The 27,878-nt window shown below is 41.2% G+C and overlaps 1 protein-coding gene across 3 annotated transcripts in view; it reads right to left on the bottom strand.

Moving 5' to 3' along the window:
• PTPRB (protein tyrosine phosphatase receptor type B) overlaps window positions 1-27,878 on the bottom strand; it is a 66,374-nt gene that overhangs the window by 14,793 nt on the left and 23,703 nt on the right. For 2 of the 3 annotated variants that reach the window (XM_074827241.1, XM_074827243.1), the window contains 18 exons: window positions 27,338-27,595; window positions 25,516-25,779; window positions 22,670-22,939; window positions 20,645-20,905; window positions 18,225-18,491; window positions 15,403-15,666; window positions 14,160-14,423; window positions 12,966-13,229; window positions 11,989-12,252; window positions 10,849-11,118; window positions 9,952-10,215; window positions 8,838-9,101; window positions 8,179-8,460; window positions 6,682-6,960; window positions 4,579-4,728; window positions 3,072-3,315; window positions 1,834-1,940; window positions 1,214-1,313 (listed from right to left, as the gene is read on the bottom strand). In XM_074827241.1, the coding sequence (XP_074683342.1) occupies window positions 1,214-1,313; window positions 1,834-1,940; window positions 3,072-3,315; window positions 4,579-4,728; window positions 6,682-6,960; window positions 8,179-8,460; window positions 8,838-9,101; window positions 9,952-10,215; window positions 10,849-11,118; window positions 11,989-12,252; window positions 12,966-13,229; window positions 14,160-14,423; window positions 15,403-15,666; window positions 18,225-18,491; window positions 20,645-20,905; window positions 22,670-22,939; window positions 25,516-25,779; window positions 27,338-27,595 (4,336 nt within the window). The remainder of the gene's footprint in view (window positions 1-1,213; window positions 1,314-1,833; window positions 1,941-3,071; window positions 3,316-4,578; window positions 4,729-6,681; window positions 6,961-8,178; window positions 8,461-8,837; window positions 9,102-9,951; window positions 10,216-10,848; window positions 11,119-11,988; window positions 12,253-12,965; window positions 13,230-14,159; window positions 14,424-15,402; window positions 15,667-18,224; window positions 18,492-20,644; window positions 20,906-22,669; window positions 22,940-25,515; window positions 25,780-27,337; window positions 27,596-27,878) is intronic. The other variant, XM_074827242.1, reaches the window with a different exon arrangement.

Here is a 27,878-nt window from a genome sequence, read left to right as displayed (position 1 = left end):
GCCTTTCATCCCTTCACTGCCATCTTTACCTTCAACACACCTCCCTTAGAGAACACTTTATGTATAACGAGGGAAAACCATACCTGTATACTTGCAGTCCTGTTTGGTATGTAACTCACAACAAGAAACCACACTCTATCTGAAGTTTATCTACACTAAAAAAATGCAACGAGATGTGCAAGGTGGAAAACACATCAATCTGCACTCCACAGTCTGCTCTATATGTCACTATGTACTGAGATGATTAGGAGCACACAAGTCTATACGTGCAAAAGCAGGCTTTATTTATTATTGCTAATGATTCATGCCTCTGTTTTTTGGATGGCATATAGAGCAATACACTGAATTTGTTCACAGAGCATAAGAATAGTATTGCTAAAGGGTAAATCCATGCCAGCTAAAAGCTATGACTAGTCAGAAAACAGGTTTTTTTCAATGTGAAATTATGGCATCCGAAAAGCAAATTCACAACACAATAGACCTAATCTTGTATCAGTAAAAGAACTGAATTTCAGATTTTCAGACTTTCCCGTGCAATGGAAACGTTGAATTTTCTATATTTCAGAAACCACAATGAATTTCACATCAGTAATGTCGTATCTCTTTCAGTCATGCAAAATGGTTTAAATGGATAAGGCTTTTTTCAAAGTTGAGATATAGTATTTGACTTTTTAAAAAACATATTTAAAATTCACTATTTCAGATGCATCTATAATGTGAAATACACAACTATAATTGACAAAAAAAAAAAAGTAGTTAAGTTTGGACACTGAGATAATGCCACACCTTAAGATTTTGGAACTGAAATGATAAACTCTTGAATTAACAGTTTCAAGAGCTTCCCATCTACAATGCAGATGAAATTAATTTGAAACATTTCATTTTTGACAAAAGACAATCAGTTTGAATGATAAACCAGTTTTTCAGAAATATTCAGACTCCTACTGAAAATTAAAAGTTACAAAGATCCTCTATGAGATAATTCTGACTAATGTCAATAGGTATTTGAATCGAGAATATATAGAATTCTTAATATGTAATTCATTAGTTCTATACTCAGTGTGTACAGATGTTGGGGCACACAGATGTTATCTGTGGAATAGTTCAGTGCATTCCTCCAATTTTACAGTTACACTTTAAATACTGTATTGCTTAAATGAATATAATTTGACTTGACTTCAATAACAGAGACTGATAAAAGGACTCAACTTACCTAACTTTTTGTCTGCAGACAAATAAAGCAGTAACAGCCACTAACATCACAATCAGAAACAAGCCAGCACTCACACCTTCAATAACTCCAAACAGAGGCTCTAGAAACAAAACAGTGTATTTATATATCTTGAGGAAAAGATATGAAGAATCAAAAAATCAATAACTCTCAGGGGATATGTTATTTTCAGCTAAAGAAAATGGTTAAATACAAGGAAATGTAAGGCATTTAAACACTCAGCTAAAAACTGGCTTTCATTTTCTGTCCTTACTTTTTCCAAGCATTACACAAAATCTTTCCCTCCCAACCACAGTAAAAGAAACCACAGTCCCATTATATGGGAGTATGGTTCTCTTGCACTTTGAAGCTTTCTTGGTGATAGCTTCACTGAGTGTCCACCCTTTCCTCTACTGTCAGCAGCTCCATCCAGCAGTCCTCTGAATTTTCAAAGTAAGGATGGATAAGCCATGGTTCCAGCCTCATTTCAGAGCAACCTTCAGAACATGCACAACAATCTGGTTTTGTTCCACTCCTTGCAAACAGTTCTAGACACATGAGTGTTCTGAGGCACAATATATAATCACATGCTACAGTCATTGAAAAACAAGCCTGAAACTAACCTGCCTCTGTAGTGATCGGTAAAGAGAAGAAGGTGTCTGCAAAGAGCGGTGTAGGGAGTTCCCTCGGGTCTTCACTGAAGAGCTGGGTAAAAGCCCGTATGCTGATCCTAAAAGACCAGTACTATTATATTTACAGCTCATCAGATGTTCAGAACCAACAGCAGAAAAATAAGAACTCATTTGCCTCTTAGAAATAATTAAAACCTTTCCACTGAACACCAATGGATCTTAATGCAGGCACCTGAGTTAAATACCATAGCTGTGCGAGCCCAGCTAGTATGGGTGGAGGGCCCCGAGGTACCCTGGCAGAGGTAACAGATGGGGCTCTGGCTGCTGGCACACACAGCCTGACCGTGCCGGAAGGCAGGACTAGCAGAAGCTGTAGGGAGGAAGAGTACTGAGAAATGGTCCTCAGTGGGAACATGTTTTCCCTTCACGTGTCTGGGCAGGGCTGTGATAATGGAGAAATGTTACAGTCCTGGTAACATGGGTATTTCCTGGACTGAATTTCTGGGAAATGTGTCCTAATGAGAGCAGACTGTGGTAGGGTAACACTGTCTTGATGATGATGAAGAAGCTGAGAGGCATGATGTGCACTGCCTGGCACACGCCTTCTGTCCATGTGGATGTCCAGTGAGCAGACCTCTTGGGAGAGTGTTTGCCTGCGGGAGGGGCGTGACTGAGCTGCACTGGAGACATTTGGTCTCACATCCTGGGTAACTGCAGAGCCTGGTCTTGGCAGTTGCCCTCTTCTACACCTTACAGCTAACCTGGGCCTAGCTCTGGAGCCTGGGGATGGTGCCACACGTTAGAATAACCTCCACGTTTTTCTAGCTTGTTCCAAAGGACTGATGTAGGGTAGTGGTGCCAAACAGACTTGAGTGAAGCATCTTTGCCTTCTCCTGTTAAGTACTCTTTTGACTTAGCTGACGGTCTCAATTCTTTCCAAAGAAAGATTTAGCAGATATAGGAGAGCTCCCCATCAAGTTGAGGGAAGTAAATAAACATATTAACTGCACAGAGTTTTGTGCATAATTAATCATAGCATTCCCATGCTAGTGAAGGACTGGTTCATACCTGTGGAATGGGGGCATGGGTAAAGCTTTTATAAATTCAGTGAAACACAAAGAACATCGTATAACTCAAGTTATTAATCTACAGAAGCTCAAGTGTATCAGGCATCCATACAGCTCCAGCCTAATAATGTGACAGAGCACAACTACCAACATATGGCTAACCTATAAGCAGTCCGAGGCTTTAGAGGTCCATCGCAGAATTTTTGATGATCTGGATCACACCTTCCTCCCAGATTTTCCATTTCTCCTCCAAGCTTGATGTCAAAGCTTTTATAGTCACTGTCAGGGTTTTCAGCACATCTACTGGCAAAGTAATTTGTCTGGTAGATGCGTATAGAGTCATTGTGTTTGTACTCCAGGTAGGAAGGTAATGGGTGCTGCTCATCAGGCTTTGGTCCTTCACTACCTACATCATGAGCACAGAAAAACAGAAGGTTTATATACCACAGTCATTAATGTGATGCAGTTTATAGGCTCAAGCTGTTGACAGACATATTCTTATCCAACTTCCTAGCATTTCTTGGAGGCTGCACAGGTTACCTTGTGGATACAAAGCTAAAGTGTTTAGGGTACCTTGTTTCTAGTATTAACCTTGCTATTATTTTTCTGGGGAACTTCAGACAGATTTCCTTACAAGACCTCAGTGTAACTTTTCCAGATACAATGCTGCAATAGGCATGCACAGGTCGAATTCAATACTATGACATTTTTTCCTGTGCTGTTGGTAGGAATGTCTGTGATCCAGAGTCCTGAATCATACCATCAACTATATCAAAAAGCAAGTAAAAAAACCCCACACACTACCAACTCAACTGCATAGAGAGAAAAGTTGCGATAGGAAATGACAGGAGTCCTCTGAGTGGAAACTTACAATAATGTGTAAAAGACTCAGGTAGGCAAAATCATGGCAATGAGTAGTCAGTTTCTCAAGGAGCTTTATAGTCTGCACAAACATGACAGAGTAGACAGTGGAAATACTATCTATGTTTTTTTTCCCTAAGGGCTGATGGACAGAGAGATTAAGAAACTTTCTCAAGGGTCACAAAATACATTCTGGCATGCCAGTAAATGAAGCCACTTCTAAAGACAAAGTATTAATTGTTGAGACATCCATCTGTTTTGTCACATATAGGTCAACTGCAGAAAGGGAGGTTTACATGCATGCTACAAGGGCAATTTCTGTTCTGTTCTACAGTGCTGCATGCAAAGACATTTTCCTTAGTAAGCAAACACCACGTGGGAGATGCTACCTTTGCCTTCTCAGCATGGCTTACTGAGGTTCTCCAAAAGAGTTGCCTTAGTGTTCCCACCTAACACATGAACTACTTTTTGAGATCTGTGTGCAGCAAGGCAGTTACTTCTGTGTTTACTGCCAATGGCATCCGACGTGCTCCTACTGTGGAAATTTCCTGAACATACATGAAAGCGTAACCTAGAGTACAGACGCTAACTACTACTTCTGGATGAGCTCTGCCCTTGCTACTGACTCTCTGAGGAGATGACTGAGTTCCTCAGTCCCCAGGCTAGGGATCAGGTATAGATCCAAAACCTCTATGAAACTCAGCCACTAGATGAGGTGAAGCTCCTTTGCTGTGCAGTGATAGGCGTGTACCTCCCCACGTAACTCCTATAGGCTACAGAGAGAATGCTATTAAATCAGGACACTTACCATCAGCCTCTCTCACCACCACCGTAAAGTACTTCACAGCTCCATTAGTATCACTAAACCAGCTGCAGTTAAAAGTAAAGTTGATGGAGGATTTGGTAATCAGCACCTCTTTTTTGTTCACTCGTATGTCTGGAGGTGGCTGAGGGGGACCTGAGTAATTGAGGAAAAAAAAAGAGAAAGCATTATCTATGTATTTGCTGTGAGCTAGGCCTAGTAAGGGAAATACAATTCGTAATAAAGCTCAGCTGACTGGACTCAAGTCTCTGTTCTGTTCTCTTTGCAATCAAGAAAGTGTCTTCATCTCCCACAGGGAAACTGCCAAAGGATGAAACAAGCCAGCAGTGAGTTAACCACAGTAACAGTGGCAGCTCCTCAGCAGGAATTCCTACAGAAGCTCACATGGAAATGCATTAAAGTCTCGCTAAATCTATGAAATCAGAAATTGTAACTGCTAAAAATGACACAAGTTTAAGCCAGGTATTTGGAGGCCACTTAGCACACTCACTACAGGAAGTTACCTATTTTAAGCATCTAAATTTCTGCTTGCTTTTCCAGAGGAACAGTCCTGAGTCAGTCAGACACAGCATTCAACTACAGAGTTCCATTTTCCAGACTGATTGCAGAATTTCCATAGGAAATGCTCTTCGTATGATAGAAAGCTATACCTTGAACAGTGACACAGCCGAAGTAAACTGGAAAGTGAAGTACATATGGAAAAACCTTCAGAGGACCAGTGCAGCAAAAGTGGGGATTTTAAGGATCTACATTTCTGAATCTTTTAAAAATTTGTATTACTGAAACTATATTGCATGTATGGGAAACATATCAAGTATGTAAGCAGGTGGCTAAACTTCAAAAAGGTTTTAGATTGCAAAAAGAAGCAATAATTCACACATTTATACGTTGTTTAGCTAAACCTCTTAGAACTACAAAGCCTAGCTGCAATTTTTTTGTGTTCTCTTGACGTAGGGCCTCCAGTGTTAACCAGAGTCTGGGAGAGCAGCACTGTTCAAAACAAATAAGAATGAATATGAAACAGGTGACCTTCAAATAGGACTCAGTCTTACTTCTTGTGCAAATAGGACTCAGTCTTACTTCTTGTGACATGAGTAGCTAGTTCTTACTATATCTGAACTTGTAGCATCCTTTGTGGTACAGGAAGGAGATGACATGGTTGCAATTAAAAGGCAATTGATGGGGGAAGGAAGAAGGTGGGTTGATGACTGAACTCTGTAGCTTAGTTCACTAGCTCCCAAACCAAACATAATTTTTATGATCTAGCATTTCATACAAATGTGGCTTTTAATAAGCAGCTATAGAGGCATGACTGACTACAGACCTCCTGGTCATCCTGTCCTTTTTGAGAAGTTTAGCCCTGGACTGGTTCAGGCCTCTATGTTGTGCTGTGCCACTGAATCCAGAGGTACTGCAAAAATTGGAGCAGCTCTAGGGCCAGCAATGGCAGGTTGTTGACCGTGGTGATGCCTGGCTGTGCAGAGGCACCCGCAGATGCTACCACTACCCTCCACTCAGCAGCCTACGAGTGAAGAAATTGAAGAAGCTGTTTCAAAGCACATGCTACGGAAATCTGTGATCCTCCCTCAGGTATAACTCCTACAGGTGATTTGGTCAGGTAGCACCTCAGAAGAGTGCACAGAAAGCCCTAAGTGGACCCAGTGCCACAATCCATTCTTACTGATGGATATTTGTGCTGAGGATGGCTACCATCTGTGAGGGGAAACAGCCAGGCACACGAAGCCAAACAGCAACCATGAAGATAACTAAAGGTATGTGATGATGAGGACATCTTTGGTGCTGAACATCCGAATGACACAATAATTTTTCATGTTTCTTAGGGTGTATTTCATGAATGAGCCAAATAAGCAGGTCTGGCAATGTAATGAGAGGCAATATAGTTATAATCTCGCACTGTTTGTCACAACGGGACCAAAGGACAGGTTCACTCTATTTTGGCCAGCAGATTACAAGTGCCATACATTGGCGATTATGGAGTTCAGAACTTCTTTTGCTGTCTAACCAACATACGCAATTGCTTATTGCTGCTCACCGCCTCCCTTCATGACAACTCTGAATTCCACTTACGGTCAATCATTGTGATGGTGCTGTCTTCAACTACTTCACTCGTCATGTCTGCAGAATGCACCTTGATGGACACCAGATACCGCTTGTGAGGAACAAGGGTCATGATACTAAGCAGAGATTTGTCTTTTTCTATCCTTTTAGAAAATTCCACTTCGCGAGTGTCCATTTTTTTGCATTCGACGCTATATCCATCAAAGTCAGAATCAGGAGGAGTCCAGGAACATGCAATGGCAGTAGAGGTCTGGGGCCGACAGTGAAGACTTTGTATCTTGTCTGGTTCTAGAGGAATGTTGAGAAGTTGAAGCTCAGTGGGAAAAGGGACAGACATCATACACTCTCTGCTCACCCTACAGCCTCTAGATTCTACATCAACCGTTTGATCACAGCAGGAGGCTGGGAGCCAGAATTCCCACCTCTCCTGCAAATGTGGACTGCCTGATTATTAGGCAAGGCTGTCAGTTAATTAACTCATTTCAGACATCTGAAATCAGATCTAGTGACATCAGCCTCATCAAGTTTGTGAAGATTCAGTAATTATTTGTGAAAACAAGCAAACAAAACTACTTGCTGAAGTCTCAACAAGAACAGCAATACTGCAAAACAATGGATTTCTAGAACTCTGTTACAACTTATTTGGAAGTTACATGTGGTCAACAGTATCAGTCAGTACTGATACTGTCATCTCATGACTGAGCTGGTTTCCTAGGTAGCATGCGGTGTGTCCATATTACTAAAACACACCACAGAAGTATGCTTTATCCATGTAATACTGGAGTAGCGTTTATAACATGTGACATGTAACAAAGATGGGATTTCCCTTTCAGGTGGCAGACATCTACGTTTAAGTGATTAAATACAGGTGAAAGAGGTAGCTATGCTTTTATTTTAATCAATATGCCAAATGAATTCTAAAGAGCAATTCAGCTTACTAAATACAGTTGTCAATTTGGAGCTGAATCCCACCCTGAGTGACATGAAGGTTTGCCAACGCTCAGTTATTTTTACAATTTCAGGTCACTTTTTCAAATCAGCCTACTACTGAGGTTGGTAGAGACAGTTAGAGATGATGTGGATCCACAGACACAGACTGAAACATGGACAGAGCAGTGAAACACTCTGGTTCCAGTTTCAAATCTAGTATTGCAGGGTTTCATTCAACCTTCCTGTCCGATTGTTCAGAAAGATTTTGATTATTTCAATATCCTCCTGTCAGAGAAGTCTGGATATTCAGCCTTATTTTACCCCTGAAGCTGATTGATTCAGGCTCTGCGACCAAACAGCCCCTCTCTGGATGTGAAGATTGTAAATACATGTTCATTTTCAATCTTTAAACAGTTGACCTTGCACACAGCAAGGGCTTAGAATCTAGCTGAATTCATTGCTGTCATTCATGCATTTATTAATGGAAATTACTGACTGTGAAACGAATTGGTAAGATTTAACAGTTTTGCATCTTCTCCAACTGAGTGTTAAAATGCAATGGAAATTGTTACTTACTTGTTCTCACACTTGCAGACTGTGACTGACTGTATGTCTTCCAGCTGTCGCCACTGACAGTTCTGACACTGAACTCATAGAGTCTTCCTGGTCGCAGGCCATAGATGATGCGTACTTTAGATTTGCTGCTGCTGTAGGGATTGAATACTGTGAGGGGATCCTTTGGAAGCCACTGCAACTCAAAATCATCATAGTCTGTCCAGTCTGGAGGACCCAGCCAAGTGATTGATAAAGAAGTGTTTGCAACATCAGTAAATGATACAGTGTTAGGAGGGCTAGGTGCTACACAGAAAGGGGGAAAAAGGAAAAAAAAAAGAGATTCTTAACAAATTTTTACACAAGATGAAACATATATTACTTTCTTCATGCATCACAAAGTGGTTTATATTATCCCGTGTACACAGCCAGTTACTGCATGTGTGTTGATGGTAGTGACTTTCACAGACATTACGTATTCCTGAGCCTTTGAAAGAAGAACAGTGCTGAACAAAATCACACTACATTGGTTTAATACCCTTAAGGATACCCTTTATCTTCACACTTTCAGTGACTCTTACAATAAATCCTCCTTCAGAATAAGTCTGTTGAATAGTTGAGAACTAATACGAATTCTGACAGATGGGTCTAAAGAAAAATCCCAAAGCTTTTGTGTCTTTTACCTGTTCTTCCTTCAGCGTTTGCTGTGTTGGTCAGGTCACCGCTGTGAGTCACCACAACCAGAGTGTACTTTCTGCCAGGAATGAGCCCCTGGAAATGCCACTCTTTCAGGTCTTTCCTGTTCCATGTTTCCTTCTGTGTCCCATTTGGGTTGTAAAGATTCAGCTCATAGAAGTCAACATCTCCTGCTGCTGGACCCCAGGTGAACCACAGACTGTCTGTCATGTTTCGGTTGGATGCTTTGAGACCAACAACTGGGGCTGGTACTGAAAAAAGGGGATAAATATTACTTTATGTAGAACATCCTTAGGGTGAGGAGAAGCAACAAGGTCAATCAGACCTTACGCTTATCCTGTAATGACAGTCATGTAATAAACTAGACAGCCACCACAGCTGGCCAAAAAGCCAGGAAGCATCAGGAAGTATATCTCAATAGTTTCCTTCCTTATTTTGAACTGCCACTGTCCTGAAAAGAGGCTGAAATGTTTATAATAGATAGTTTTGCAAATGTTAAACAACTTTTTTGCAGTCAGTGTCTGGAAACATCCAATTCTGAGGTAGCTGAAGAAAGTGCACCACTGTCCAGAGGCAGTCCTACACAGGGTTTACTATATGGTGCCTCAGAGGATAAAGAAAGGTTTCACAAGAGTGTCAGGGCTGCTAGAGCTGCTTAGGAAACTCTGCTTCCCACATGTGGCTGAACAAACATAGAACTGCAGCCAGAGCTCCCCATGGGAAACAAGTTTTATTTCTCTGGTATACTGTCTACCCCATTAAACCTACTTGCTTTGACTTTTTGTCTTTTGCACTCATAGACGAATATTGCTTTTAGGATGGGAGACAGCTGTTTTGCTTTAAGGCTTAAGCAGCATACATTGTCCTCCCAACCTGAGTACCTGGAAACTATTGTAAAGGTCTTTGCTTCATTTTACCTCTTCTAATCACATCATTCAGAATTTACCTTCTTACTAGTCTAATGCTTTTCATGTATAAGAGCTAATTTTGATATTTCTCATAGTTGTTCTGATTTAGCATGAGCATCAGACTCAGACCAGCTCACTGGTGTCCCCCATGAGCACCACACTAGAGACAGATGGTTTTCTTAGACATTCTTGCCTGTTCTTCCAAAGACAGAAGACTCGTTAGTGAGGTCTCCACTGTGGGTAACAATCACCATTCGATACATCCTGCCTTGCCGCAAGTTCTGGAATGAACACTGATGGAGGTGCTGCTCTCCTGAAATCCTGGCATGAAGGGACTTGTCTGGGTTGTATAGGAAGATGTCATATGAATCAAGTTCCCCTTGCGAGGTGGTCCAGCTGAAGGACAGTCGGTCAGTGGTGTTCTCTGTGACCTTCAGATTTGTGACAGCTGCTGGAACTGTAAAGAAGGATAAATGCAAGAGTAAATATCAAGGTGTCTAGCCACTAAGCTGAACCTTTAATAAAGTAACAACTTATGGCTGGAACACATTTCAATTAAGCCACAAGTAGCTAAGTAATGTCAACAGCAACTTTCAGAAGCAAGGGAAAAACATTTATGAGGTGCCACTGAGTCTCACCAATACAAAGTTTGTATGTCCCAGCAGGCCTGGTTCTCCAGTCCGTGCTTACATGGAACTGTCTGTCAGTTTCTACAAGGAGCTTTGAGTGAAGACTGCAAGACTTGGCTCTAAGTTTAGAGGTCTGTATTCACATCAAATCCTGCACTAAGAGCCCTGAGACTGTGAATTAAAAGCTTGATGACAATAAAGCATTTGGGTAGTTCCATAACAGACAGACTGAGGGAAGCACTCAGCACTTCAGTTTAATATCCTTATTATGAACCATGGCCACATTATTATGCTAACAGATTTTAGATTCACATACCAAGCACATATCAGGAAAAATAATGCATAAATATCTGGAGCCTGTTCCAACTAGAATCTTTCCAGAATCAAGATATACAGATGATTCATATATTCAATGAGATCTGACTGAGGGAACTATAAATAAACCAAGATGTTCTAATTACCTGTTCGACCAACAGTTTCTGCTCGTTTACTGAAGAGGCCTCCACTGACTGTCAAAACTTGTATTTTATACTTCTTGCCAGCTAATAAATCTTCAAATTTGTGCTGTTTGGCAGTAGCTGGCTCTGATTTGTTGCTCAGGAGGATTCCTTGCTCGTTCAAGAGCAGAATGTCATATCTTTCAGCTACACCAGGAGCTTTCTGCCAGGTTACTAACAATGAATGACTGCTGTAAGCATGATGGGCTAGTAGTTCCTGGACAGAGGCTGGAACTGGAAGCAACAATTAAAGGCAGGACATTACCAGGTGAAATATGTACCATTCAATACACAACTGTGAATACAGTAATTAATAGAAAATATCTTTATACATTTGCGTGTCCAGCTGTGGGAAAAGGAATGTCTGTACATGCGTCTACCCAAGCAAATAATTCCTAGACATAAACACAATCAGATGAAGTTACAGAGCATCATGGAAATCTGAATTGAGCACGGAGAAGCAATAGATATATATATATAAGTTATCATGAAAAGAGGGAGAAGGAGAGTCAGATGAACTGACTGAAACACTTAAGAAAGATATGTGAAAAGAACTGAAAAATAAAGTGGTAAACTGGTGCAAAATTGTGGCACAGAATAGAAAATGTTAGCCGGCAGCTGTTGCAGGCCACAGCAAATACATGCAGGGGATTAAAAACAAGGCATTCCACTGTTTTGTGTGTTCCAACATGCAGTATATTGGGGCAATACATTGTCTAACAAGCCTTGACCATGCAATGGGCTCTGCTAGAACATAGTATTTGACTACATGAGGCCCTGCAGATGTATGCGTTGGATTGGTACAGGCACAGGACTGGGGAGGGATGCAACTGCATTCACCCTATGAAGGCACTCTTTAGGCTGGGGACTTGAATTCCACACACATTCACCCAAGTAATGCTACTCACATGACAGATCTCACTGGTATTAACAGAGCCATGCCTAACTGTTTGCAAGAGTGAGGACTCATGCTCTTTGATATAAAAACTTCTCATGAGTCTGGGTGTCCCCATATCCAGTGGTACATTCATAAACACTATTAAATAAGGGTCAGCTTCTGGGAAGGCATAATGCGACGTGCTCCTTGTCTCAAAAGAAACGTACTTGTTCTCCCAAAAGCTGCTAAGCTGTTGTGCAAGGTGCCACTGTTAGATTGCACCACCACCCGGTACTGCTCCCCAGCTTCCAACTTGTGAAACATGTGCTCAGAGACGTGTTTGGAGACACTCTGAGAATCAAGCTGATGGTTTTGCTGAAATATAGTCACTGTGTAGGAGTCAACATCTCCACCTCCAGGAGTCCAGCTCACTTTCAGGCTGTTTGTCATGCCATTAGGTGACACATGAATGTTCCTGACCACACTTGGAACTGGAAAAAAAAGGGCACACAAAGACACCTGCTCACAAATTGCCTGTTTGATTCAGACTTTTTAATTCCTACTTTTTTATGGCCACAGCAAATGATTCAAAGGACAAAGAGCATTTACAGGTACAAGTAATTTCACTCATGGATAAACACAAGTAAAGCTGAAGACATTTCTGTAGGATTGTGCCATTTTAGAAAAGCAATTCTATGTGTTTACAGGAAAGTAAAGAAAATGTAGGTTAACAGAAGAAAGTTTCTATGGTCTTTTACCTGGATAACCTCCCTCTTCTCCAAATTATGCTTTAGAAACATCTCAGAAAATCAAAGCTCTTTATGTACACTTAGTTAGCCATTTTGCAGTTATAATCTCACCCAATCATTTCAGGTGGGTAAACAGAGGCATAAAATAGCTTCAGTGATTTAGCTAGAGATACTGAGCAAACAACTGGCATGCATAGGAATAACAGAAACCCAAACACTGACATTTCAGTACCATTCCTATGCAACAAATCAGATTATCTGCCAACAATCAAATATTGGTAACCATGACATTTGTTTATTAAGCACAGATCAAGTTGGCTGAAGTACTAGCGTGATTTTCAATGAGATCTGCTGTCTTTGTGCCAGTGTTACAGGAGGTCAAATACGATTTTTTGTGCTTCATTTTTTCCTCTAGAGAAGCCTCAACACATATTAAATACCACTTTATTTCTTACTTGTCAGGCCTTCTATGAAAGTAGCACGTTGTGCATCTCCACTGATGGTCAAGACAAGAATTTTGTATAGACGTCCTGGAGTCAGAGCTGTGAACCAATACTCCTCAATGGTGTTCCCAAGGAAAATGGGTGGGAAGATCTTCATATCATTGAAGAGGAGCTGAATCTCATATTTATCAACATCCCCCTCAGCCTTTGACCAAGTTACCTGCAGATCTTCTGTGCTCCTGTTACTAAGAATCAGTTCCTTCACTGACTCTGGCACTGAAGAGGTGAGAAGAAAGATAGGAAACTTCTCAGTACTTATTACCAGATGACAGTAAAAAGATAACAGCTCTCAAGCCATGCTCCTGAGCTAAAACTTTTTATTCAATTTCCCAGGAAAAGCAGTAGATTGCACTTATTTGCAAGGGTTGCTGTTTGTAGTTTGCACCGTATCTAGCACTGGAAGGACCCATTTCAGAACAGGGAATCCACAATCTATCAGCAATAAACAAATAATAACGGACCCTGCAGGGAGTTTGCATAGCCAATAAAAATTGAGTAGGATCTGCATGTACAACTGCGGTGCAAAGAGGCCTGAGCTAGTGGAGACCTGAGGCAATCCATCTATGCGATGCAGCGCCACACTGTGCAGTTCCCAATCAGTTATTTTTGCCCAGTGCTACATTGGTGTTAATAAACTCGGTTTCTTAGCATGGCTTATTAGCTTACATGTAGAGCTAGGTGAGGACAGGCAGATTGCATCCAGACCTCTGCTGGCTCACAACTAGCCACCTTACCACTCTTGCCCCATGATCTCCAACTCCAGTTCTTGGGGTAATTTCAGTACAGTGAGGTCTAGCCTATCTTATTCCTTACATATTTCCATAACCAGAAAAAACTGACTTGTACATTCTGGCACAGTTTAAAATACTAAGCTTATGTGGAAATTGGTACAACTAGTTTTGTTTTCCGTGTTTCAAGATTTGCTTTCCAAGTTCACAGCACAGGTCTCTTCTTTCACTTTCTATATGTCTGTAACTTAAACACTGATCATAAACTAAATAATGCTTTCCATATTTGGAATGACACACATTCAAAGAGTCACACTCAACATTCCATGTTAAAATCAGACCAGAGTTTTGAGACCAGGTATGGTAAATAGAAAAAAATCCTGGAGTGTCTCAGGATGTTTCCAGGGTGTTTACTTACTTGTTCTGCCATAGATCCTTTCACTAGTTTCGTATTTCCCACTCCGTGTACTGACCGTGACACTGTACTGCCTCCCTGGGACCAGATTAGTGAACACACATTCATTTTCATCCTTTGGGACACTTTTTGTTTGGATGAAATCGTTGTTGTTCTTGATGATTACTTCATAATTATCAAAATATCCAGAGGCATGTAACCAGGACACCTTCAAGTAGTCACTTCTGGCTGAATTGCTGACAGTAAGTCCCTGAACACTTGAAGGGACTGCAAGAAAAAATACAATTAAAGATCTAGAAAGCAATAACTTCCTGAAGAAACAGGAGTTGCTGTAGTGGACTATATCTGTGGTAATTACCAGGCTTTTCTGAGGAAGTTGCAAAAAGACCACAATGTGGATTTAAGCAATACCCTACTCTCTATAAAATAGTAACTGCAGTTTCCAGGCTGCTTTACGTCATATGACAATGGTTTGGCTTTCCAATTTTTGGTCTTTTGGAACCTGGTCAGTTTTGCTTATAGCAGTGAGTTCCACAGGTTCACACTAATCCTGAATTTGCTTCTCCTCATTTAAATGGCTGTCACTTGTATTTTCACTTACATCATGAGAAGACTAAAATTGCACCAACTTGATATTTTTTGTCGTTTTAACACCCCTTAATATCTTTATTTTATTCTACTGGTTTACCAAGTGTAAAGTCTCAAGTCTTTTTAAGCTTTGAGGAAGTTTCTATCATTATTGCCACCCTTCTCTGAAATTTCTCTATTCCTGTTATAATCTCCTTGAACACTGCATGACCAAAACCATAGACATGGGTGTTACATGACCAAAACCAAGACATGGGTGTTACTCATTTATGTGACTAATATTTTAGTAGTTAGCCTGTCCTATCCCATTCTTTCAGTGTTTGAGTAACTTTTTGGGGAGATGCTCTGCGGGATATACTTGAAAAGCCAAGTAGAGGGGTTAAGGGCAGGAAAATGCATTTGAGCCAAAACTGATACATGATTTCTGCTCACTCACAAGGACTGACACATGACTTCTATTCATGCTGAAGTAATTTTTTATGATATAAAGCAGCAGTAGGGGCATAAGAATAAAGCTAAGTCTGTAAAGCTGTAATTTTATGGTTTGACCCTCCAACCCCTATTCACTCATCCCAGTTTGGTCAGATATCGAAAGCTCATTGATAATGGCTACACAAAGTGGTTATGGTGACTTGATTTGCTCAGAGGCTCTCTTTACCTGTTCGTTCCTGGCTGAAGGAATAATTTTCATACTTCCCACTCTTTGTGGTTATCATCACATTGTAAAGCGTCCCAGGAGTAAGGCTGCTGAAGGAGCATTCACTGAAGGATTTGGAAATGGTGAGAGTCTGAACAATCTGGTCATTGTGAGAGAGTGTTACCAAATAACTGTCCACATCTCCAGAAGCTGGCAGCCAAGAAACACTGAGGTAGTCACTGCGACCTGAGTTATTTACTGTTACTCCAGTCACGCTGGAAGGAACTGTGCAACAAAGAGGAAGAAACAAAAGAGCTTTAACTAGCCAATTCCTATTGTTGTGAAAATGCCTGGAATGCCACCCTGCAAAATAAGCAGTCTGGGACTCCTGAGCAGCTCTGCACTGACTCCCACTCAGCAGCACTCTAGTTTTTTGAATACAGTAAAGGAAATTGTCTTTGGTGGTATGAGCCCAGCACTTCTAAAATCCCAAAAGATGAGTTATCCTCTCAAATTGCCGTTCAACAGTAATAGCAATAACTACTGAGGCTTGTATGAAGTTGAGGCCCATGGCAGAATGTGTTTCATTTACAATGAGTTCTCTGACGCCTAGTGGCCAAAACATGAATGCAATTTGTTTTTCAAGCCAGCAAGGTGAGCTCAAAGGCTCCACATTGCCAGAACTACCATCACTCAGGTACAAAACTATCAGTTATTACAGGAGCAGACCTTAATCATAATGAACTGCCACACTTTCACTGGACTCTGACGTACTGAACTGACTTACCTCAGTAGAGGGGCTGGCTATCAGCTGTCAGAGTCAAAAAAATTAGAAGATTTTACAAAATATGTTTAGGTACTTTGAGCCTTTTAGTGTTACTCTTCTCCAGTTGTTTTTCTTTTTTTTTTTTTTAATTTTTTAACCCGAAAATAATTGTTTTCAAGGAGAACATTGAGGCAAACTGCTGAATGCCTGGCTGTTGCCAAATTCACATAAAGGGTGAAATTGCACTGTGTTGTCAGTTTTTCCCTCTATCTAAGTATCTGAAGGACTGGTATTACATTTTATGAGTCATTAAACTTACAGAATTTGATGTAATAGTAAATTCTGTCCTATGCAGTATAGAAGGGCCTCATAATGAGTAATTAACCCTGGTGGACATTCTTTAATGGACTGGAGAAAAAGAATGGGTCATAAGAGACTGAGACATAAATTCATCGCACCACCTTTAGGCAGATAATTTGTATACCTACGTAAGGAGCAATCACCCTATGCTGTCATCTAGTCAATGGAACAAGAAAGTCCCTTCCAAGGAGTGATTCACCTACCATAGCTGTAATCACTCTCAGGGCGTATTTTTGTCTTCACTACAGAGTGATCCTGCTGTACATAGTTCCTGTGGTAGGTAGAGCATTTAGCTCCCTAAAGCTATGTTAACATGAATCTGGACCCACAGTGTGCCTGAGGCCACATACAGGAATTATATGGCTGAAACTCACAGAATCACAGAATTGTCTAGGTTGGAAAAGACCTTGAAGATCATCCAGTCCAACCATCAACCCAACATTAACAGTTCCCAACTACACCATATCCCTCAGCGCTATGTCAACCCTACTCTTAAACACCTCCAGGGATGGGGACTCCACCACCTCCCTGGGCAGCCCATTCCAACGCCTAACAACCCCTTCTGTAAAGAAATGCTTCCTAATATCCAGTCTAAACCTTCCCTGGCGCAACTTGAGGCCATCCCCTCTTGTTCTATTGCTTATTACTTGGTTAAAGAGACTCATCCCCAGCTCTCTGCAACCTCCTTTCAGGTAGTTGTAGAGGGCGATGAGGTCTCCACTCAGCCTCCTCTTCTCCAGACTAAACAACCCCAGTTCCCTCAGCCGCTCCTCGTACGACATGTGCTCCAGACCCTTCACCAGCTTCGTTGCCCTTCTCTGGACACACTCAAGTAATTCAATGTCCTTTTTGTAATGAGGGGCCCAAAACTGAACACAGCAATCGAGGTGTGGCCTCACCAGTGCCGTACCCTCACCAGTACAGGGGTAAGATCACTCCCCTGTCCCTTCTGGCCACGCTATTTCTGATGCAAGCCAGGATGCCATTGGCCTTCTTGGCCACCTGGGCACACTGCTGGCTCATGTTCAGCCGGCTGTCAATCAACACCCCCAGGTCCCTCTCTGACTGGCAGCTCTCCAGCCACTCCTCCCCAAGCCTGTAGCGCTGCTGGGGGTTGTTGTGGCCCAAGTGCAGCACCCGGCATTTGGCCTTATTGAAACTCCTACAGTTGGCCCGAGCCCATCGCTCCAGCCTGTCCAGATCTCTCTGCAGAGCCTCCCTACCCTCGAGCAGATCAACACTCCCACCCAACTTGGTGTCGTCTGCAAATTTACTGATGGTGCACTCGATCCCCTCGTCTAGGTCATCACTAAAGATGTTAAACAGGAGTGGCCCCAAAACCGAGCCCTGGGGGACACCACTCGTGACTGGCCGCCAACTGGATTTAACTCCATTCACCACAACTCTTTGGGCCTGACCATCCAGCCAGTTTTTTACCCAGCAAAGCGTGTGCCCATCCAAGCCACGAGCAGCCAGTTTTGCCAGGAGAATGCTGTGGGAAACGGTGTCAGAGGCCTTACTAAAGTCAAGGTAGACAACATCCACAGCCTTTCCCTCATCCAATAAGTGGGTCGCCCTGTCATAGAAGGAGATCAGGTTTGTCAACTCATGTGTTTCTGAATTCTCAGTGCAGTGGCTTAATCACAAGACCATTCTCTTCAATAAATTCAGCTTTTAGGAACTGAGAAAAGACATGCTGGAGTATTGTCCTTTTTACCTGTCCTCCCCTCTGCAATTGTTTGCCTTGAAGATATCCCCCCACTGACAGTGGTGACAACAACTGAATAGAGTCCTCCAGGTTTCAGGGGGTAGAAGTGATATCTGTTGGTTTCACTGGGAACAGTCTCATTTTTAATGACAACATTCTCATAAATCAGTAGCACTTGGTATGAGTCTACATCTCCCAGTGCTCTTGTCCAGTTGGTGAACAAGCTGTTGGTTGATCCCTGACTTGCCACAGTCAGAGCAGTCACTTGGGCTGGCACTGCAAAGAAAAGTGTCATAATGTTACTGAGGACAAACAAAATAAACCAAAACAAAATCCCCCAAATAACCCAAGTTTAGTCACACTGAGGAAGTGCATCAAAAGAACATTCCAATTTGCAGCCAGACTCAACAGGACTAAAAATAATCTAACTGTGGACTGCTTCCTGTCTGATGGGATGTGGTCTATGGGAAACTATCTAAGGCACAGAAAGGTCTTTCACACTTTAGCACAGCTTTTCTCAGTCAGACCAAAATGATTTAAGATCAGAGAACTGGAAGAGATGGCATTTTATAAATACCAGTAAACAAAAGCCATCAATTTGGGAAATCACTTGGGTTTTTTATGAGTACTTCAAATACCGTCTGTGTCTTTCATTCTCCCTTTCCTCTCCTATTCCCTGTCTCTCATTCCTATTAAATGGCAAACTAGTTTGATGAATACCTCAGCCATAGTCATCTATACCTCAGAGAGGTGTCAGACCCTTTAATTTTGGGGGTAACTGAGGTGGATGGTTTTGGTTTTACTTTTTACGTCAGAAGATCTGCAGGATACTAACTTTTCTAGCACCAAAAGATGAATTAATTGTTAAAGAAACATAACATTTATCTAAGTATAAATTCATGAACTTAGCCAAACCAAAAAGGAAAAAGAAAGAACAAAAGGAATGTACTATCTAGCATGAATTTTACCCAAAATACTTTTTTTTTTAGACAATATTAGGTCAAACAAGGAAATACAGTTACTTCTCTCTAAGTATTTCTGCTTACACGATGAAGCACAACTGAAATAAAGAACATTAACTTTACAAAACGTGATTGCAAGCTTTATTTCTTGTTTTATATCAATTTTTTTGCACACACAGTACTGGATTAGCAATCATTAACAGAAGTCAGAAAATTGGGCACATAGCTGAGAAAAATGTAATGTTAATAAAAAAACTAAATCAAAAATCCCACCTGTTTTATAATGCTGTCATAACGTAGTAAGCTCCAACAAGACACTGAAGTGCCACATTTCTGTGCTAAAGTCATTTTTAGTGATACCTCAGGCTTCACTAGAACCTGATGAATCTGGGATGCATGTATAGACCTATTTCTCTCATTTACAGCAATATTTTGCAAGCCTAGTAAGCTGTCCTACGGCGAAGAAGATTCAGAGGTTTGGAATGCTTAATAAGACCTACATTCAAATTCACTGATATTCGTTCTTTATCACTTTGAATGCAATGTTGACACACTAGCCCTGCCTGATGTGTTTTCAAGTATTGATTCATACCAGTGAAGTGGGACACTGTAACCTTTATGCCTGAATAGGCCTCCTAAAGGGGCAGAAGGAAGTGAAATCCCAGCTATCTAATCACATAGCACAGAAATGAAAGTTTAAGTCAAACTTTTCAGGCCTTGGAAGGAGTTACAACATTTAAGTAAGGACCACTATCAAGCCATAGGCATGATTAGATTCATATACTAGCAGCTTGTTTTTCCCTGTGCTGTGCCAGACCAGAGCTACATTTTAAGACTTTGCTTGCCCTGAAGAATGCATAAGTCAAGCAGAGTAAAGCAACGCATATGGTTTAAAACTTGCACACGTGCACAAAATTAGCACCCTGCAGGGGGTGGGAACGGGACCTTCTTCGTGTCACAGTCATCATCCTAAGTAACAGATACAGATTCTGGAATCAGAAAAGCAGAGAGCAATTCAAAATACATTTTCAAGGTCACATATGTTTTGTGTCTGTCAACCTTGGAATGTTCCCTCTAAATCAACATTTTTCTGTGTGGTGGTGTGTTTTTTTTTTTTCCAGATGATGAATGCTTTGAATCAAGGAAGTGACCTTCCTGAAGATACCCAGTGAAAATTGTTCTTATATGGAATCTTGTGCTAATATAGATTGATCAGACATGACAGAGTATTTCAGAAAACTGTTTTGCCAGGAATTACATATCCATTTCCAGAAAACCTTAAATAAATACTGCAGGATAATTGACAGTCAGAAATGAGAGACTCAGAAACATATTCTATTCAAAAAACAAATGTAAATTCAAGACTGTTGAGATTTAGACACTGAGTTCATTCAGTTGACTACAAAACAAAGAAGGTTGTTAATGGTTAACAGAACTAAAGATTAAAATAGTTTGACAGGATGATACCTGTTCTTCCTTCCACTGAAGTCCAGTTGCTTAAAATCCCACTAATGGTAGTGACGGTAGCTGTGTATTTTCTTCCAGGTACCAAGTCAGTGAATGTGAATTCCTTAGCTTCTTTTGCGAGCCCTTTTTTAATGACAGCAAGATCCCTGTCTCCCAGTGAAACCACGTATCTGTCCCATTCCGCAACAGGGGTCATCCACATGACACTAAGTGAAGATTCATTAGCATGCTTCACACGGAGCTGGAGAACAGGCTCTGGAGCTGTAAGTACACAAATATCACAACGAGAACAGGATTTTGTAGTGAATGCTCATGCCGTATCTCAAGCTGCTGTAAGGAACCTGTTCTGTAAGGCTGAAATGTGACAGCAACGAAGTATTTATAATCAAGAGGAGATTCTTTACCTGTCTCTGGGAAGCCCTTCTTACAAATCTAGCATTTGTGCTACTCTTCCAGTAAAGGGCTGTAGCAGCAGACTTCAGCAATGCATTATGGCTGTAATCTTAGGTTTAAACTTATGTCAGGATATATATTTTAGTATGAATGGAAATGCAGTGAAGTCAGTGAGTTTCCTCTTGAACTGTGCATGCTAGACAGGGACATAAAACATCTATACCATAAAACAGATCTACACCAATTTAGCTGAAACAAACAAGGATGCAAATTATAAGGTCAGAGCGACATTGATTTTGCACTGGTTCGTATCTCAGTCAAGTTGGGAGACACTTCAAACTTACGGTGGCATAGAAGAAACAATTTGATTAGTGAATTTCTGTGTGTGTTCATGTATGTACATGTGTATGCATGCACAGAGGGCATCTGTTAACTAATGTAGTTTCCTCATCTGATTTTATCCCTGTTATGTTGAAATACAACTCATTTTCCAAGACTATGGGTTTATGTAAGAGAAAATTAAGTCAGAATAGGGCCTAATACCTATGCTTCATAACAGGTACATTATGTACCTGACTGTGGGTCAAACACACCCTCTGCCTGCATATTATTTATTGGACCATGCTCTAATCGCTTAGCTGCGTCAATTAAAAGTAACACCATAAACTTAAATTATTTGCAATGTATATCAAAGTAAGCAAGATGAGAATGTGCCTTGCTCTGATCAAGCTGGCTAGAAGTTAAGAGAAAGCTTCAGTTCTGTAGCTTCTACTGGTCTTGCCATTGTGCAAAATGAACAAAATTAAGCCCTCAGGGAATGACAGGTAAGTGTGTACAGGAAAGGCGGGCATAAGGACGGATGAGGATGAAGTAGGGTGGCCCTATCTTACCTCACATTCTCCAGTGAGATAAGGCTCAGGCTTGAGCGTTGCCTGATACTCTTCCTCCAAGTGTTCTTTTCCTCTGAACTGCACTTATTTTGCATTCATAGAGCAGAAACATTAACAATTATACTGCAATTATTTCTCATGTTTGAAGCAATTAGATGTGGCTTTGACTAACATGCTGCAAAAGAATTCCACTCATGTCCCTGCAGTGTATATGGATTTCCTTTGGAAAGGTTGACTTGAACAGACTAACCCCATTTTATTTCTGGAGCACAGGAACAAGAACTGGGATGTTATGGAACAGGCATACTAAGATACACCTCAGCCAGCTTTGGTTAATGCCGTTGATATTCTTTATACAGGCTGGCAAGGAAATCAGTTTGCCACTGAAATAGTGATGAACAATGCAGGAGGATCTATATTGCTCTCTTTAAGAACTATATAGGGTGCCTACAATCAGCTAAAAAATATAACAGCGAAATGTTGTACATGTAGTCTGATGCCTCAATCATGACAGAATGGTGATAAAATTACCCAAACTTTCACTAACAAAACTTTTACCACAAAAATAACCCTTGAAGTTTTCACAGGACTGCTAAAAATAATTATTTCTGTTGTTTACAAGGGAGCTCCTTTTTACTGTATTAATAGTGAAATTCATCTGCGGATTCCCAAGTGCTTTTTCTGTCCGCAGAGCCCAGATGAACATTTTTCACTTTCACACTTCCTGGATGAGCATGCTGACCTGTTCTCCCCGTGCAGCTAGTCTTGCTCTGCAAATCGCCACTCTCCACAATGACATCCACGTTGTACTGCCTCCCCGGGATGAGGCCCACGTCGCGGATGAGGTACTCGGTGGTGTCCTTCTCGAGGGTGGTGTTGAGCACCAGGGCCGAGCTGTTCCACAGGAGCAGGCGGTACCTCTCCCAGTCTCCCGCAGGGGGCAGCCAGTTCACTCGCAGAGACCTCAGCCAGCCACCACCACCGGCTTTCAGCTCAGAAACTTTCTGGGGAACTGAAATACAGAGATTGAGAGATTAATTCTGAAGTGGGTTATTTCTGGTAAGACGTAACCGCTCACTGGCAAAACCTGTCTCGCAGCACAGCTATTGTAGAAGTACCTGGATCACAGAATCACAGAATCATTCTGACCCTTGGGATCACTGAGTCCAACCATCAGCCCTACTCTACAAAGTTCTCCCCTACACCATATCCCCCAACATCTCATCTAAACGACCCTTAAACACATCCAGGGATGGAGGTATCTTGTTACAAAGGCTGGAATTCATTTTAAAGAATGAAAATTTTTACTCTTCCCCACAGAAACCACTCACTTTTTCACTGTTGGTTTCTGACATCAGAAATGGGGAACCCTTCTTAGGGTAGACAAAATCTCCCCCATGCACTTCTTGGATGCATCTTGCAATTTGCAGTTAGCTTCCCCTTTTTTTCCTGGACTTAAGTTCACTTAGAAACTGTCAACCAATTTTTCAAAGCTAAGGCCAAAACTTCAACTGCTATGGGCCAAATTCTGGTCTCAGCAGCAGAAATACAAAATCTGATGGCTTCTTCCACAAAGGCCTTGTATGTCCTAGTCCCTCCCAGCTGTAAGGCACTACGGTTCAAACTGAGGTCCATTACAGTATCCACTTCATCCTGTCCTCCACTTCAAGGGTCCTGAATTTACATGCTCAACCTTCCTGCCCTACTGCTGCAGGTCACACTGGATCGCTGAAGCTTTTCTGATTTTCATAGAATAATTAAATATTAACTGCACCAAGCAGAGACTGGAGGACAGATGCAGATCCATAGGTTAGGATACCTATAGCTTAGTGTTAAGATACTCGGAAATCAGCATTGCAGCCCTGAGACCATCAGCAAGTATTAACTGTAAACTACAAGGCTAGAATCGTGCTCTCACGTTTTCTCTGGCTTAGTTAATATTTAATTGCTCAGTACCTAGCAAAGGATTGAGAGATTTCTACCAGCACCACAAAATACTTACCAGTTTCACTTCCCACAGGCATAGCTGGGTACCAAATCTAGATCTCCCACATGCCAGTGAGTATGGGAGATGTGCTTCAATTGCTGAGTGCATAAAAGCACACAGTGTTTTGTTCGGACGCGTGGATGTACTTACATCATAACAGATAAAGTTCAGCCTTGTCAGACTGGCTAGACATCATTACACCCTTACGGTACAAAGTTTCAGTCCCTGAGATGTCCATATTCCTCGCCACAATATTCCTCAGCAGGTTCTGCTGCTGTAGGCACCCTCTCAATACTCAGCAATGTAGATTATGTTCTTAGGCACCCGGCTCACTCTGCAAGTTACAGAGGGATCCTAGGAGTCTAACCCCTTCAGCATCTATAGACCTGATGGCCTGGATTTACAAATTTGTCTTTAGGCCACAAAGCTTCTGCTGAAGTAACTCTGTTTTCAAAGCTCTTGGTATCTATGGAAAAGTCAAGGAAAGGAACTGCACAAGATCAGCATCCTTGGAAATGGGACTTCTAGATCCCCAACTTTGAAAGTACTGGGTCTAGGTGACAAATTTGGGGATCAGTGGTTTGAGTAAGGGCCTGAAACTCTCCCTTCAGATAGGAATGGTAACTTAAAGGTCTTTAATGGTAGGCTAGACCAACAAAAAAGACATGCATGTAACCAGTCCAGCTTTTTACTTACTGGACATGAAAGGCTTTCAGGTCTCTTCCAGCCTGCACTGAGAATGGGGTAACAGCTAAATATGTCAAGAACATGCCTTTCACGTGAGATGTTTAGCTGTAAATGATAAATATTCTCTAAAATAAATACTCTGCTCTCTCTCTCACACCCACACATTTTATATTTTCTGGCTCTGAGTCTACCAACAATATATATATATATTCTTCACCCACTTATATATTTTTTTCCCCTCTAAATTCTGCCTGGGCTGGGCTGATGTGGAGAACATGACACACCTTTGTGGCCAGTAATGCTGTGGGAGAATTATGCCAAGACTTTCCAGGTTTAGAATTCATACAAGAGATACCTGAAAGAAAATTATACTTCTGAAAGAAGATAAACAAAACATAACCCAGCTCTACCCAGGCTGCCACATACCTTCCTTAATCCACACTGCTGGTAGTAAAGAAAGCCAAGACCTAATCTTTTCCTATTTGTAGATTTGTGTCTGGAACAAGGGATAACATTAAACCTTGCAAAATTACTTAAAAATCTGTTAACATTTTGATTACATGCATACTTCCCTATAATGTAACTCATTTTATGTACTATGCTGAGTTGAATTCAAGATAACAAAGTTGGTCAGAAGTGCAGTAGTGTGGAACAGTTTTGTAACAGACTCACCCAACTCTAAGGTCCAAAATGCATTATTGTTTCCTGCTCCCAAACTATGCTGGAACTGCTTTTGGCTGCCAGATTAACTGTTGCCAGAGAGTCAGGAAGGGGTACTCCCGCAATAATACAGTGCTCTTTATCTTATTTTGCCTGGAATCCAAATCATCTTCTCTCCTACAATGATTTTCTACAAGGCCAGTGTAGGCAAAATAGCATTGGTTACAATGTTCTTACTGAAGCAGAAGACTTACATGTCCTGCCAGTTGCCATCCGATCAGTAAACAGTTCACCACTGATTGTGCGGGCAATAACCTGATAAAGGCGTCCTGGAGTTAGCTTGTCAAAGTGAGTCTCTGTGACCGGTGGCTGTAGAGTTTTGACTTCTTTAACTGATCCGAGATGAGACAGGGTGATATTATAGAAATTGAGGTTTCCTGAAGGTCTTCTCCACTTAACTTTTAAAGCATCTAAGCTGTCATCGTTAGTCACCGTCAAATCTAAGACTTCAGCTGGGGCTAAAAAAAGAAAATAAGAAAGAGAATAAAATACTTCTACCATAGAACATATAAGACCTGCTACCACCAAACTGTGATAGTTAAGTTTTGCTTTTGAATAGTTATATGAGAGGGAGTATGAATGACTGTGCCTTAACAGTGAAAGGGTAAAGTCTGGTCACAGTGAAACTGAACCCAGCCCTGTTTAAGATACTCTGCTGCTGAGAGTGACACCTTTTACAATGTCCACTCTTGTTTCACAGAATAGAGAATCTGTTAGCCATGTTGGCACTCACACCACTCATTTGGACTACAAAACAGACCAGGCATGTGCTCCTAAGAGCAGAGATGCCTGCTTACATTTTGGTAAACACTGCAGCATCACTGAAGCTATGCCAGTGTAGAAGGGGTTGAAATCAGACCTTTTTATTCAAATGTTCCACCAAAGGAAGCCACCTCCAGTATCTTCACTTCTCAGGTTTGGGGCACACTAGATACTGAAATGGAGGACCATGCTGCAAGCTACATGGAGTGCTTTTATGTTCTCAGAAAACCTGTGAGATTTAAAATTTCTGCACTCCGTAACAGCAAGAAAGAAAAAACTCTGAAGAAATAAAATGAAACAAGAGTATAACCCCCAGAACAGCCAGTGCTAGGTGACAACAGCACTCATCTGTGTGCCCTAGACATCACAATATTGGTCACTTAATAATTAAATTATTAAATTACATGGTGAGATTGCTGTAGGAGAAACTGCACCTTATGTTTTCCAGAAATTAAGAAAAGCAAAGCCATGACCATGTTTTTGCTTACATGAGTGTTTTAGCCATTGGACTCTAGTAGGATGTCACCTTATCTTTCTCTCTATGACCACAGAACTCTATCCTGAAAAATCTTCCTGAAAAAATATTCCTTTCTAAAACTCTGGTTCTGTGAATCAATACTTCTCTGTGGAAAAAAAAAAAAACCAAACCAACATTCAATTTTAAAGTTCTTAACCTGCTGTACATTTTTTTTTCCACTTCCTTTTTCAGAAGTGTAGCTATTTTGCAATCCAGAGAAAAAAGTCACAGAAAATATTTTTTTGCAAAACTCACAAGCTCTACATCTCCCGTTCAGCTAAGCAAGAATCATGGAGTTAAACCATCTTCAGTACTATGAAATAACCAGACTACCAACTGCCTCAATTCACTGAAGTTCACACAGGAGTCATATGAACCTCTTTCACAGATATGAGGTGATACTAAGGCACTTGAGCTCAGATTGCTAATACCTAACTTTACATGTTTAATGGAGCTGCTGACATTAAGCAGTACAGCTAAGTTAGCTGAAGACACCCTACCAGCTAATTTAGCCACTAACTTTGCTGCAGTGCTAACTTAGGGAGCTAAACAAGCTTATGGTGTCTCTAACTCCCTCTATAGCCTTTGGAAACACCTGCCAAGGGTAATTCAGCCACTGAAGTCTGGGAATATACATCTGGAACACGAATCATTTATTATTCTGAAATATGTGCTGTAATATTATTAGATTATGGCCTCAGCTTCTTGTTCTGTTGTGACGAATTCTGAAATCATACCTGTCCTGACTGTTTGAAAACTGCTGCTTTCCAATCCTGCAGCCTGAGTTACGATAGTGAGGTTATACAGGCGACCCGCTGTAAGTCCTGAAAAAGTGTAGGAGGTCAGAGGGTCTTCTTGGTCAATCTCATGAATGGGGACATGATTATCCAGTAACACCAGCCTATAACGATCCACATGCCCGGAGCCAGGAGACCATGAAGCATGGATAGTGTCTGTCTTGACACTGACCTGAATATTTTTCACGGGGGATGGCACTGTTGGAATAAAAAACACATGTTTAAGGCCTAACGGTTTTCTCAACAATTTCAGCAATTTTGAACAGATTTACTTTCAAAATATGTTGAGTTTCTTTAGGAAACGAAACCCCAAATTTATGTCCAAATACACCATAACAACATGCCTCCATTCTTAGCAAACAACTCTTTATGTTAGTCAGAGATTCATGTTTTGTTTATTTCTACTTATAATCAATAGATACTTACATATAGAGAGATACATATCTATCTTGCCAGGTAGAAGAATTATATATATTTGTTA

This window comes from Strix aluco, chromosome 5 (assembly GCF_031877795.1).
Source record: "Strix aluco isolate bStrAlu1 chromosome 5, bStrAlu1.hap1, whole genome shotgun sequence".
In the NCBI taxonomy this organism is placed as follows: domain Eukaryota; kingdom Metazoa; phylum Chordata; class Aves; order Strigiformes; family Strigidae; genus Strix; species Strix aluco.
Note: the sequence above shows the minus strand (reverse complement) of the source record. Positions and strands in the feature narration are given on the sequence as shown.